The 13,960-nt window shown below is 36.3% G+C and overlaps 1 protein-coding gene across 1 annotated transcript in view; it reads left to right on the forward strand.

The window, feature by feature from the left end:
• LOC107592877 (receptor-type tyrosine-protein phosphatase gamma-like) overlaps window positions 1-9,951 on the forward strand; it is a 38,412-nt gene extending 28,461 nt beyond the window's left edge. Inside the window, exons 4-8 of the mRNA XM_016282454.1 lie at window positions 425-609; window positions 5,308-5,416; window positions 5,512-5,561; window positions 6,392-7,169; window positions 9,729-9,951. Coding sequence (XP_016137940.1) covers window positions 425-609; window positions 5,308-5,416; window positions 5,512-5,561; window positions 6,392-7,169; window positions 9,729-9,865 — 1,259 coding nt within the window. The 3' untranslated portion in view covers window positions 9,866-9,951. The remainder of the gene's footprint in view (window positions 1-424; window positions 610-5,307; window positions 5,417-5,511; window positions 5,562-6,391; window positions 7,170-9,728) is intronic.
• The last annotated feature ends 4,009 nt before the right edge of the window (window positions 9,952-13,960 follow it).

Raw genomic sequence — 13,960 nt, forward strand, 5'->3', positions numbered from 1 at the left:
CCCCTGTGGCTGTGGGAGGGAGTGTGTTGTGTGTGTGTGTGTGTGTGTGTGTGTGAAGGTGTGTGTGTTTGTCTATGTTGCATGCATTTTAGGAAGACCAAAACTAAAGAAAATTTAGGGCTTCTTCTGTCAGATTTCTCTACGAATAGAAGCTCACCCCTACGCACACTGTCAGCCGGCAGAAACTGTGGCACGCTCGGTGATTATACACCTTCTGCTGGGGAGATTAACAGCAACTTGGATGCTGCTGGTGTTTACAGAGGGCATGACACAATTCAGGACACGTGAAAGCCGAGTAGATGTAGTCAATGGTCTAACAGAGCCATCTAGTGGCTGTGGGATCTAAGGGCACTAATGGAGCTCAAGGTTAGAGTGGTGGCAAAGAGGTAAACACACATTTAGTTTTTTTCTGTCTTTCACGCAGCATGCAGCAGTGCCCCGATCAACATGAACGTCCAGCACATGAACAAGACGGCGCTTTTCGTTCGATGGTCCCGTCCGGAGATCACCTACGATCCACCCATCATCAGCTACCACATTTCCTACAGCTGGACCAGAAACGACGAGTCATATGAGGAGACATACGTCAAAGGGAGTGATCAGAAACTGGTGAGGAATGTGTGTAATGGTCATCCATATAACAATATCTCACAATAATTCCTACGAATGATAAGGTATTTGTCTTATTTGTCTTATACTTAAAACTCAAATAAGTGTGTGTTTTTTGTTTTTTGCTGATAATCTTTACCAATATATCTCACAGTAAACCCAATAGATGATTAAATATGTGTCTTTAAAGACAGCATTAAATTGAATTTGCATCACACTGAACATTCATAAAGTGGGTTATGAAATGTAAAAACTGAATATTCATTGGAAGACATTATCGTGTTTGTTGGTCATCTATACCAGTGTTTCCCAACCGGGGTGCCGTCTGTCGAGAGCAGGGGTGCCGTGTAAAAAATCATTTTTTAATATTTTTAAATTGCTAAAATGTTCAAAAAAGCATCTATTATATAATATCCACTTCTGATGTCGCCAATAATTAGAGATGCACCGAAATTTCGGCTGCCGAAAATGAGTTCACCGCTCAGATTTCACTTTCACGTGGTGTGACGCTCTGCGTATTATCCCGCTCTATGCGTGTGTGTGCTCCGCTCAGTCGCTCCACTCGTATACCGTTCATGCGAATCGGAACAGCAAAGTCCACTCAAAAATCGAGCCGACAGGAAACATCGATGTAGGCCTAGTACAGTATTGTTTCTGTCTGCAATAGCCCTACTGTGTTGTAACATGGTGTGGTATAGCCTATGGGCAACTCTGGTAACGCTGCCCTCTCATTCATTGATCTGCTAACCGCTATGTTATGCTCACGTGTTCTGATAATAATAGCTTTCTAGGACTAACCATTATTTGGATAATATCTGGATATATAATGGATAAATATCTTAACCCTACTGTTAGACCTACCTGAAAAACTAAAAAGCAATTTATTTAATTCGGAGGCCTGTCGTTATTTTTTATTTGTGCTATCATTATTAATTTCTTTATTTGTTCTTATTTTATTACTGACTGCTTACTTGTCATTTTTTTATTCAATTCAAAGTTTTAAATCAAGCTATCTCGTGCTACTGCACCAAAATTACCCCACTGTAAAATAAAAAAAACACTGAGTGAGCAAAAATTTGTGAGATAGCTAGTTATAATGGTAATTAAATAATGTTTACATATGTATAAAAGCCTACATTAAAATCTGTCATATAAATTGGTCTCTTCAATAGAAATTAGCCCACTGATTGCCACCATTGATGGACAACATTTTTTAATATAAAAAATTTCTGTAGGACATTATATTCTGCAGTTCTTCCCTGTTGTACCGAATATCTATACTTTTCAAATTATCATATCGAAGTTAGAAATTCAAATATTGTGACAAAATTAATTTTGTAGGGTGCCACAAATTTGTTAAAATTTCCAAAGGGTGCCGCGACTAAAAAAAGGTTGGGAAACACTGATCTATACCACAAAATCTCCCCTAAGATATGATAAAATATCCCTGTTATACTTAAAAGACAGCATGAAATAGCATATGCCACATGTTTAACTTCCATAATGTCGCATATTTCCTAGTTAAACAGATTTTATCCTTTCACACACACACACACACACACACACGTATGTATGTGTGTGTGTGTGTGTGTGTGTGTGTGTGTGTGTATATATATATATTATATAACATGTAAACAAGTAAAATTAAAAACAATAAAAAAAGACATGTGACCCTGGACCACAAAACCAGTCTTAAGTCGCTGGGGTATATGTGTAGCAATAACCAAAAATACATTGTGTGGGTCAAAATTATAGATTTTTCTTTAATGCCAAAAATCATTAGGATATTAAGTAAAGATCATGTTCCATGAAGATATTTTGTAAATTTCCTACAGTAAATATATCAAAACTTTATTTTTGATTTGTAATATGCAATATGCATTGCTAAGGACTTCTTTTGGACAACTTTAAAGGCGATTTTCTCAATATTTAGATTTTTTTGCACCCTCAGATTCCAGATTTTCAAATAGTTGTATCTCGACCAAATACTATCCTATTTAAGCTTATTTATTCAGCTTTCAGGTGATGTATAAATCTCAATTTTGAAAATCTGACACTTGGTTTTGTGGTCCAGAGTCACATATAAGAAGAATATTCTTCTTATTGCTTAAAAACAAGAAAAATTCAAAATGTAGGCTATTTTATATATATATATTTATATATATTTATAGATTTGTGCAGCCTGTTCTTGGAAAACAAACTGGCATGTGAGGATGTTGTTATCATGTCTGTAAACCCCTAGCTCATGGATAATATCCTGTAATCTCTCCTCCGCTAGAGCCTCAGATCCATGTTTGCAGAAGCGCAGTGAGTGTGACTGTGAATAAAGACTGTATTTTAGGTCGTCAGCAGGGGGCCGCAGCGGTAGACACCGACCTTGGGGCCCACCATTTGAAAATACTAATGCACTAAAACTGTTTAAGAGGTGGAGATGTATTTTACACCCATTTCTCTTGACTTTCCATCGAGCACACTCTGTGGGGTGTGAAATTTATAACAGTCTGAGATTTCCGATTCTCTAGTCCATAGGGGGTTGTGAGGCGACAGAACAGTACAAAGAAATGAAGTCATTATTGTTCATTTTGTTCCCATACATTCCAGTGTGCAGTTTTTGAAAATGGCATGGCATCCCATCTCGGAAAATCATCAGAGCCGCCCCATTCCCTCCTTTCTCTTTTTATTTCTTGTTCCTCCCTTTTTCCTTTCTTTTAAGTTCTTCATTTCCATTTTTATTTCCTCTCTCGTCCCAAGACGCTGCTATCTGGGTCAAATTAGCAACCGACTCGATTTTAGAGGGACTGCTTACCAGATCAATAGAGAAGGAGTTTTTACTCCTTTTCATTTATAATAACCCAACACCACAGAGTAATATTTGAGTTGGGGTCTTCTACAGAATGAAATAGAGTCAAACTCGCATAAATCAGAAAGGTGTTGGATTGGAGAAGAACTGACGCCATTTACTTAGCGTAAGATTTACAAATCCCTCAAGAATCACGGCACTTTTCAGCAGACCCCGGAGAGGTGAAGTGAGTTATGATAATGGCTATTGCTCATATTTAGAATTGTATTGAATCTTCATTTCTCAGAGACGAAATCAGGCTGCCTGAGTGAGGTTCAGACAGAGACCATTGAGACAAGCAAGCAGCAATGAAGGAAATGTTGTTAAAAAGTGCCCATATCTGACCATCAAAGTAGATTTGTTAATCAAGTGTGTTGCTAGAGGCCTAATTTAATATGCTCTACCCTTTGTGTGTTATTTTTTTATTAGTATCGGCTACCAGTAAAAGTATTGTACTCTGTAGTACGCTCCTTTGAACACATTTTAAAATATTGAATTTTTTTTATTTAGCCCAGTAGGCACCCACAAACAAACACTCATAAGCACCTTACGCCCTAAAAACCACATCATGGAGGTGTTTAGCACAGCCATGCACCATTCACATTAATGTTGAAATCTAATTTGATGATGCATATTTGAAAAAAGTGATTTTATAGGGTCCAGCCTATGCTCTAAAATATAGTCTTGATTCGCAGTCAAACTCACTACATTTCAGTGAAGGAGCTGCTTATTATCTCATCCTTTATTATTCATATTTATTTTAAGATTAAGTACTGTATACACTTCTGTTGAAAATGTGGTGGTCTGGACGATTTTCTTGTTATGTCTCTTTTGCTTACTAAAGCTGCATGGATTTGTTAAAAAAAAAAATACAATAAAAACAGTAATATTCTGAAATGTTATTCCAATTTCAAATAACTTTTTTTTCTATTTTAATATGTAACTTATATGCAATTTATGTAGGTAAAGCTGAATTTTCAGTGTCACATGATCCTTCAGGAATCATTCTAATATGCTGATTTGCTGCTCAAAAAACACTTATGATTATTGTCGTTGTCAATTATCAGTTATCAAAACATTTGTGCTGCTTCATATTTCTGTGAAAACCAGTATTCTTTGATGAATATGAAACAGCATTTATTTGAAATGGAATTTTTTTGTAGCATTGTACGTGTCTTTACTGTCACCTTTGATCAATTTAATTTGTCCTTGCTGAATGAGTATTAGTATTCATTTCTTTAAGAAAATAGCATTATTCATCTGGTTATAAATAATAAATGATGCTTTGGAAACACCGCTAATAAAGAATCAAATTAAATACCGTGTCCCCTCATATTATTACACACTACATTTACAGTGATATAGTTAATTTTACATTGACTATATACTAATCTGAAGTGTAATGCATATTAATATTTTCTCTGAAAGATCCTGATCATGTTGAATAATTTATTGATAAAGGCATACATTATATAAACAGCCTTTAAAAATAAATCAGCGCCTCTCTCGTTGAATCCCAATGCCTTTGTGTCCCAGCTGAGCAGCTCAGAGGTGCTTTAGGTGGTAATGAATGTTATGTGAGGGAGAGACTGATAGAGACTGTCTATTTTCAATGCTAATGACTTGAGAAGAAAGGTGTTACCGTCAAGTGAAGGAGAAGAGAACAAGCTGTTCACCTTCATCCTCCAGACCTCTGTCAGGAGAGGTCACACTTCAAAGTGTGTCTACCATTCTTCTTTTGTGTTTTGACTGGAAGCTTCAGATGATAACCCTTCCAGACTGACTTTTCAGAGGCGTGCGTATCTGTCCGTGACGTATTGTATGTTCACTGTATATGTAACATTGTGTGTGTGTTTCAGGAGGCCGTCATCGCACCGGTGTCGTCGGATGTGCTGTACCTGTTCCGCGTCCAGGCGGTGTGTTTGAATGACAAGCGCAGTGACTTCAGCCAGAGCATGCTCTTCAGAGGTACAGGGCTACACCTGCACACAGACAAGGCTAGGTTAGGTGTGGCTTTTAAAAGTGCTGCCTCTCACTCATATTTGTCTTCTTTGTTATGGTAGCCAACACCACCAGGATATTTGAGGGCACAAGAATAGTCAAAACTGGAATGGTAAGTTTACATCTGTCCAGCAGGTGGCAGCACAGTCTCTTTGCGTATAAAATATACCTGCTTATTAGATTTTTTTTTTTTTTTCTTATATAATAATGTAAATGTATTTATTACAAAGATTAATTTTAATAATAATATAAAAAGTACATTGATTATACATATATTATTATTATTATTATAAAGATTTAAAAATATTGATTTTATTTATTACTTATTGTAGAATTATAGAAATATAATTATTTATTTTAGAAAGTATATGTATACATTTATTCTAATTTACATTATTTGAATTAATACAAATGTGTGTGTATATATATATATATATATATATATATATATATATATATATATATATATATTGTGTGTGTGTGTTTATGACAGTTATTACAAGTCTTTAATATACAATATACAATTTATTACTTGAAAAATGGCCTGAAACACATTACTCTAAATTTTATTGCCTTATTTTTTTGCCTTATTTATTGCCTATTTTTATTTCTTATAAAATAATATAAATGTATTTATTGCAAATATTTTTATAATAATTATCATTTGTGTGTATATATATATATATATATATATATATATATTTATATATATATAATGTTTTTATTTAATATTTATTTTAGATACATTAATTGCACATTAGAACTCAATGCAAATCCTTAGCTATGCATGAAAAAGATGACTCAAAAAGGGCCTGGAACCTGTTATTCTGTTGGTCCTCATCCGGCTTATGTCAGGTCTATTTTACTTACATGATGTGCACAGATTTTATCTTTTGGAATCAATGTAGATGTTAATAAAATGCCATTTGTTTCTGTCTCTAGCCAACTGTGTCCCCAGCATCCTCTGCAGACATGGCACCCATCAGCTCCGGCTCCTCCACTTGGACTTCCTCTGGTCTTCCGTTCTCCTTCGTTTCAATGGCTACCGGCATCGGCCCCTCTTCCAGCGGCAGCCAAGCGACGGTGGCGTCTGTGGTGACCAGTACCCTCCTGGCGGGGTTGGGTTTCAGTGGTGGGGTCATCTCCTCCTTCCCCAGCTCCGTCTGGCCCACAAGGCCTCCGCCCTCCAGCCGCCAGATCCCAGCCAAACCCATGGTGACCACCACAGAAGCGCCCTCCTCACCGGCCTCCGACGCAGACGCCACCGCAGCCGCAGAGAACGACGGATCTGACGACGGAGGAGATAAGGGAGGAAAGGGTGAGGATGAGGATGCAGAAAAGAACGGAGAAGAAGAAGAGGAAGAGGATGAGGAGAAAAGTGCCGAGAGTAAAGATGCCAGAGTTCCAGACGATGTTGAAAAGCAGACCAACGGATCCGTGACAAAAGATCCGCCCACAGCAGCGCCGGATTCAACGGCGAAAGAGAAAGGAGAAAACCGGAGGCCAGAAAATTCCACAGTGCCATCTAGTGTCCCGGAGGATCATCTGGAGAAAAACACACACACATTAAAGGAAGAAAACACACAGGTGCTGCCAACCAGAGATCCAGTGGCTGATGATAATGTGACGGCAGTAATAGAGACCCCAGACAACACGGCTTATACCAGCAAACCCAGCAGAGAAGACCGCAAACACGTGCCTCCTTTCTCTATACTTACAGGTTAGAAACAAGCCTTTTTTCTAGTCGACCTTCATATCTCTTATTTGATTCCAAGGCCCACCATTGTCCACAGCATAATTCAAGGCCCCATGACCTTTCCAGTTGTTCACGATTTAATGGATATACATTTTTTATAAAAAAGTTTTTACTCATATTTTCTCCATTTAAAATATTTAAAATCAGAAAAACTGGAAAAAAGGTATATAAATAAAATATATAAAAATGGTCATGGAACAGGGTTATTCTAGCTAACTAAAAGTAAAACATAAAATAAAAATAAATAAATACATACATTACTGTTGATGCCAAGGCCACATTTCTCTATTTTATTTTATTTATTTTATTTTATTTTTATTTTTTTATATTCCTGAATGTACTAATATTGACCAAAAATTTTAATAAAATAAAATAAACAGACTTTTAAAAAATTACAAAAACCCAACATAGACCCAACATAGACCAACATACATTTTTAATTACATTTAAATTTCCAGTGAAAACATAAAATATAGAAATAAAATATTGGAATTCAAAATATTCAATATTCAAAATATTAATAAAAACTATAAGAATATAGTATGATAGCTAAAATAACACTGTCGTTGAGTTATAATAGTTTTTTAAAGACAAACACACATTTGAGGACAGGGGGGGATATCTTGTTTTAGCTTATTTTAATGCTTTTGTCTTATTTTAAGTCATCTTGAGACCCTTTTGGAAGTTTGCTGATTCCCCCTAGTTGAGAACAACTGCTGAAAAGCAATGACATGGCACTCATTTTTTGGTCTAAATTTATTAATTTGTTCTAAATAGATTAAAAATGCCAGTCAAGCATTGTTTTAATTTCTGAATTCAGATTCATTCATTTTATTCAATAAAAGGAAAAATGTCAGGGTGATACAACTGTCCTGATATTATAATGACGAAAAAAAACATGAGAAAAACAATGACGGCCAAAGTCACGTGGTGTTACCAACATGCAGACCCATCTCAGATAAATATCAGATCATTTTATCTCTTTATGTCAAGGCAATTTTAGTTCAGTTTTAAAATGTCATGTTGTGCAACTCTCAAAAACTTAACAGCATAACAATTCATATATATATATATATATATTTATTTATTTATTTTAAATAATGCATTTATTTAAAAAAATATTTTTTTAAAGTAGAAAATAATGATTAAGATGTACACTCTCATGTACTCTGCCGCATGACATTTTTATTTGGAATGAGAAACCTAAGTCATATCCAGAGACCATAATATCATAGAGCCCTGCGTGTGGACTCTTTTGTCTTTGCCCAGCCTTTCATACCACCCTAGCAACTGCATAGCAACCTTTCATATCACTCTAACATTGTGTTGGCAAGTTTTGCATGTGCAGCAGCACTCATCTTTTCAGCAGGAAACGTTAAACTCGTTTTCTTCTCAATAAACATTCAGTTCTTGTGTTTTGTGGTCCTGTTTGCATCCCGTGTGCAACAACGATGGTTTCATTTCCTTCTCTCACTCTCATTTATTTGTCCTTTATTTACCATCTTCCTTCATTTCTCTTTGTCTCTCCCTCTTCCTCTTCCTCATCTCCTCTCTTCTCATCCTTCCATCTTGCTTTCCGTCCCCTCTATTTGTTTCGGAGGCAGAGGATTGGCCTAGTTTTCCGGTCCAGAGAGGATGAAAGCAGAAAACATTTTCAGCTGCAGGGAGTTAAAAAAAAACAAGAAAGAAACAGAGAAACTCCATATTTAGCTCTATGGCACTGGAGTTATGTTCATCCTGTGTGTGTGTGTGTGTGTGTGTGTGTGTGAGTGCTGTTCCTTGCGTGACTGCGGGTCTGTGTCTGACCGTGCTGAAGCTGTAGCAGCATGGATTAGTTAGTAGCATGCTGTTCTGGACCACCCGAGGGGGGCTGCAGGTTTCTAATCACTCTGTTCTTATGTTCGGGATCTGAGTCTGTGGTTTCCGCTGACAATTTGGGACACTGGTATGTTTGGTTTTGTGTGTGTGTGTGTGTGTGTGTGTGTGTGTGTGTGTGTGTGTGTTAGCTGTAGACTGGTAGGGTGACCGTGATCTTGCCAAGTGGGACGTGTTCCTGAATCAACATCCTCGTTAGTCCTGGAACAGCATTCCTATCAACCAATCAGGTTTTTTGGGGAAGGAGTCAGAGTTCAGCTTAGGACTGGGCAATTCTCTCTGGACTTAAAGGATGCTTTATTGTCAGGATCAGGACAACCTTTCACTGGAATGTTCTAGGGCAAACTAAACAAATTCATCTAGCATTCTAGAACACATTTTACTTGGCAAAATAGTGGTAACCAGAACTATATTTGACAATAATTTTAACTGAATATTATATTGTGAAAAATGTAATAATGTAATTTTATGAAATTACTGCAAGTGTATTATTGCTAAGAATAAATATTAGCGATGATAGTAATAATAATTGTAGGCTAAATAGGTATTGAAACACAGCCTCTATTTGATATTTGTACGATGTGTTGATAGTTATGTGTGTGCATGTGTGTGTGTGTGTGTGTGTGTGTGTGTGTGTGTGTGTTTCAGAGCGCACCATAGTCTCCAGCATGCACCCTGTGCCTGCTTCAGCACGGATGGAGTGGATTATTCCTCTGGTGGTGGTGTCGGCGCTCACCTTCCTCTGCCTCATTCTGCTGCTGGCCGTCCTCGTTTACTGGAGGTGAGACACTCATCCACACTGACGCTTTCAGACTCAATGAATCTCTGACAAACTGACTGACTGCTGGAGTCACACTGATGAATCACTGATTTCCTGAGCCACTGCGTCTGACTCTTTGATTGAATCACGGGGAGTCACACAGACGGATGGCTTTACCCTGATGTGACTCTCTTAAACACTTCATCTGGTTTATTGCGTTAGAGTTTGGCTGACATGTGTATGTTGGTGTAGCTCTGTGTGTGTTTGTGTCTGTTTGGATCCTGTAGCTAGTAGTTTATCACTCTGGGGCCCCTGGCATCCCCTGGGCCCCGAGGGCTGGAATGAAAAGCAGTTAGGTGTGTGTGTGTGGAGCATGTGTAAAGTGTGGGTGATGTGTCTCTTGTGATGGTAAGTAAGATAAAGAGAGAGAAGCCGTACGCTTCCCTTAGGGCACCTCCGAAGCCATTGAGGTGCTATAGAAATGGCTCTCGGGGCCCAGTTTCCATGGTCACACCCCAGACTGAGTGAATGTGGCTTCAAACAATATATATATATATATATATATATGTGTGTATTATAGTGTGTAAACTACCATTCAAGTGTTTGGAGTTGATAAGATTTTTTTAATGTTTTGAAAGATATCTCTGAAGCACACCAAGACTGTATTTATTTAATCAAAAACACAGTACAATAGTAATATTGTGAAATATTATTATTGTTTAAAATAGCTATTTTCTAATTCAGTGTATTTTTAAATGTAATGTATTCTTGTGAAGCAAAGCTGAATTTTCATCATCATTACTCCAGTCTTCAGTGTCACATGATCCTTCAGAAATCTATATATATATATATATATAATATTTTTTTGTAACCTGTGATTCTTTTTTTAGGATTATTTGATTAATCAAATGTTCAAAAGGACAGTATTTATTCTAAATAGGAATCTTTTGTAACAATATAAATCTTTACGGTCACTTTTTATCAATTACAATAACATATACATGTTTTATCAATATATATGTTACACCCCATTGGACTTTTGTTCTGTTTTCATCCCTCATGTGCTCTGTGTTTCCCTCATGTTTGACTGTGTCATTTAGTTCAGGTGTGTGTCATTAATTATCTTCATTTGTTCCCGTATTTAAAGTGTAGTCTGTCCTGTCTTCCATTGTCCGGTATTGTTTAATGTTACCCTGTGTGTTAGACTCTCTTCATCGTGTGGATTACCATTAAAAGGATTTGTTGTTATAATCTCCGTCGTGCCTTCGTCTCCATAACAACAATATTGTGACAATATACAGTCAAACCAAAAAATATTCAGACACCAGATATCATTTTTTATGTTTTTTACTAGTGGGTGCAGGACACTATAGTTCATTTAAGTGAGGATAGCAAAATAAAGTAAATTGTGACATATTATACCCAAAAAGTCTTCATAAAGTGGACTACCAGTAAAATTGATTACAACATAAATCAAATTGGGGCCAAAAATTGGATTTGACACTTTGACCTGACCATGTTTTGTTACATATATTTCTATCAAAGTTATCTGACATTATCAAGATGAATTTGTATTGACACAGTTTAACTATAGCGAATAAACTGTGATAATGTGAGAGATTTTGAAGGTGTCTGAATAAATTTAATATGAATTCTTAATTAATTTAATAAACATTAAAAATCTTACTGATCCCAAATTTTGAACGGCAGTATAGTTGAACGTGTGTTTGTGTTTGTCCGTTTGCACTCATATGCCTCCCTGGATATGTTCCCCACTCTAGTGGCCAGCTAATAAAGTCTCTCAGGGGTTTTGATCACACGATGTCTCGGTTTAGCAAACAGCTCTGGAGCAGGCCTGTGCCAGGACTGTCTCCCCAGGTCTGGGCTCTCCGCCCTGGGCCAAACACGGCCATCTGCTCCCTCCTCTGGAGCTCAAGGGCCATGCAGTAGCAGGGGGTCGTGAAATATTTTGAGCTGTGTAACTGCCGCCAAATCCTCTACTGCTTGATAACACACACATCCATGCAAACACACTTGACCAGGCACAAAACCTCTCCAGAGAGAACATACATCTGTCACAGCATTCATAGTCATGGTGAAGACGACTATAATTAACATACTAAAAAATGAGACAAACTATTATTTGATGCTGTTTCTAGTTGATCAAATGCAAAAAATATTGAGACATGCTTTGTGAATCTGCTGGGCATTAAAACAGCTGTAACATTCAGTCATTAATATGATCACACACACTCATACACTTCTCTAATGATTGTGTGCGTGTGCATGTGTGTGTGTGTCGTGTGTGTGTGTGTGTGTGTGTGAGGGTCTTTAAGTGTAATCTGTAGACTGACTGAGATTACCCTCAGCACTACACGATAATGTCTAAGTCTACCAGATCAGATGTCCTTACCTTCTGTCACTGTGTGTGTGTGTGTGTGTGTGTGTGTGTGTGTGTGGCATGTGTGTATGTCTCACCATATGTTCACACCAGCATACAAATGAATGTCTTCCCACATACATTCTTACATGTGCATGTGGAAACTATAGAGCTGACGATTTAAAAAAAAAAATTTAATAAAAAAAAAAACATTTAATGAATTAGTTACAGTCTGAGCCTTAGAATGAATTATAATTATCAATATTTGATGAGAATAATCAAATATAATCAAGATAATTTAAGATATTATTGTGGCAGATGAGTAAATCATTGAATAGATATGATAGCCAAAAATAAAGTTGCTGTATTTTGCACTTGAGTTTTGATGTATGTTGTTATTGTCATCTAAAATGATTAAAAATCAGTGTCACTATTTGAAATAAAGCTGAAATGAAGCACTAAAACTCAAATGAAATAAAGCTAAATAGAAGTGTATTATCATTATTATTAACAAAAAATTTAATGACAAAAAGCACATAACAAAATAACTGACATTTTCAGCTGAAATAACTTAAAAATATTCAATTTCAAAATATAAAAAAATAGTATTTAAATAATACAAAAAAGTAATAGTATACAAACATTTTTAATGATATCATTGTATGTATTTTAGATTAAGCATATTAAATTGAGCACCCTAGTGGAAACATTGTGTGTCTGTAATTTTTTTTATGCTCTAGTGTGTCTGAAGTCCACCTGGAAACATTAACTAGGATGTGTCACTTCCCGTGGCAGTGTCAGGGGAAAGTCAAATAATCATTTACACTTGAAAAGGAATTTCTCAACAAGTACCTTTAAAAAAAATCCTTAAAACAAGATACATTTATATGCAATATATCTTGAATTATTTGTATTTGTCTTACCCCACTGGCAATTTGTTTTCTTGTTTTGTCCTTAAATTATTTGTGTAAAACAAAAACAATGGGTTAAGAAAGATTGATCATAAATATGTTCATAATATATTTAATTGATTCACTACCAAAATCAGTGAATCTATTGCATTCCCATTACAAATGGACTAAAACCATTATGTGTACTATGTAGTTTAGTAGGAGTTGTGTTGATTTCTTAGCAACATGCTAAAGTCAGGCTCTTTTGAAGTCAGATGTGTGTTGAGTTTCCCATGCACTTTTATTTGTGAGCCAAATCTGTAAAGTTTTCTGAATCACGCCGAAACGTTTTATACATTTTCCTCAGATCTATTGAATTATCAAAATCATTGTGTTAAACAATGCAATTGTTCTTTTGAAGCTGAATAAAACCCCTTAGCATAATGTCCAGTTGGACTGGTTAAAGTTGAGTGATAATTATCTATATAATAACCTCCTAAAGCATTTCCTGACCGCCCTGGCTCTGCTTTTGTTCTACAGATCAGACCTGTTGAGCATGTAGGTTCACAGTGCCTGCAGGAAGAGTTTCAATGACGCTCTTAAGCCAGGACTTTAGCTAAAGATTATTTACAGTGGAGAGTTGGTTTTTACATTTGTAATTTTGTCAAAGGAGTCGAGCTCCATGAAGGACAAAAAAGTACTATAAATAAAATCCATAAGTCTTGTGAAGCCATGCAGTGGCTTTCTGTCAAGAACAGGCTGTTATTCAGTAAAAATTCTTCCATAACGCCTTTCAGATCTCTTTCATGTTTGCATATTCAATGCAATATCACAAAACAGTCAATTTAAA

This window comes from Sinocyclocheilus grahami, unplaced genomic scaffold (genome assembly GCF_001515645.1).
Source record: "Sinocyclocheilus grahami isolate Dianchi unplaced genomic scaffold, SAMN03320097.WGS_v1.1 scaffold160.1, whole genome shotgun sequence".
Classification (NCBI taxonomy): domain Eukaryota; kingdom Metazoa; phylum Chordata; class Actinopteri; order Cypriniformes; family Cyprinidae; genus Sinocyclocheilus; species Sinocyclocheilus grahami.